Source organism: Emiliania huxleyi (assembly GCF_000372725.1).
Source record: "Emiliania huxleyi CCMP1516 chromosome Unknown EMIHUscaffold_138, whole genome shotgun sequence".
Taxonomy (NCBI): Eukaryota; Haptophyta; order Isochrysidales; family Noelaerhabdaceae; genus Emiliania; species Emiliania huxleyi.
This window is the reverse complement of record NW_005201213.1, coordinates 272369-273330: the sequence shown is the minus strand read 5'-3', so window position 1 is coordinate 273330 and position 962 is coordinate 272369. Positions and strand designations below refer to the sequence as shown.

At 69.1% G+C, this 962-nt stretch overlaps 1 protein-coding gene across 1 annotated transcript in view; it reads left to right on the top strand.

The window, feature by feature from the left end:
• The window catches only part of ACC-2 (acetyl-CoA carboxylase), an 11003-nt gene that overhangs the window by 5310 nt on the left and 4731 nt on the right, over window positions 1–962 (top strand). The window contains exon 7 of the mRNA XM_005788150.1: window positions 312–535. Coding sequence (XP_005788207.1) covers window positions 312–535 — 224 coding nt within the window. The remainder of the gene's footprint in view (window positions 1–311; window positions 536–962) is intronic.

Sequence of the window (962 nt, the reverse complement as noted above, 5' to 3'; positions counted from 1 at the left end):
CCCTGCGATGCTGCCCCGGTCACTGCGATGCACAGAGAGTGCACACACCGCAGAGTGCACACCGCACGACGCCCACCCTCTCCCCCTCAAGCCCCCCTCTCCCGCGCCCAGGTTCGCCGGGGCATATCTCCCCACACCTCCCCACATCTCCCCACATCTCCCCACATCTCCCCACACCTCCCCACATCTCCCCACATCTCCCCACATCTCCCCACACCTCCCCACACCTCCCCACACCTCCCCGCACCTCCCCACATCTCCCCAGGTTCGCCGGCATGTCGACCGACCAAGCCATCGCCGCGATGCTCAAGACGTCGCCCGACGACCTAAACGCCGTCTACGAGAAGGCGCTCGCCCACGAGCAGACGCCGGCGCGGGTCGACCTCGCCATCTCGCTGCTGCGCTCGCTCTACACCTTCCCCGAGCGCTTCGGCGTGCAGCCGCTCAAGGCGCTCACGCCCGACATGGACGTGGTCGCTGAGATCTCGCAGCTGCCCGGCGCTCAGTACAAGGAGCTGGCGCTCGTCGCGGCGCAGTTTGGCCTCTTCAAGGCGGAGAAGCCGTTCGACGAGGTGCCGAGAGTAGCCGAGAGTAGCCGAGAGTAGCCGAGAGTAGCCGAGAGTAGCCGAGAGTAGCCGAGATTAGCCGAGAGAACAAGGAGGTGCCCGAGACGCTCCCGACACTCCTCCTCCCTCGCCGCCCCTCCCAACCACCTCCACCTCCATCCGCCTCCACTCTGCTCGCGCCGCCGCCCCTCCCGACATGTCCATATGTCACGCCCCGCTGACACGCCCGCGACACGCCCGCGACACGCCCGCGACACGCCCGCGACACGCCCGCGACACGCCCGCGACACGCCCGCGACACGTCCGCGACACGTCCGCGACACGGCCCACAGGTGGTCGCCGAGCTGCGCTCCGAGCTCTCCGCCTCGGGCGCGACTCTGCCGCGTCTCCCGCTCG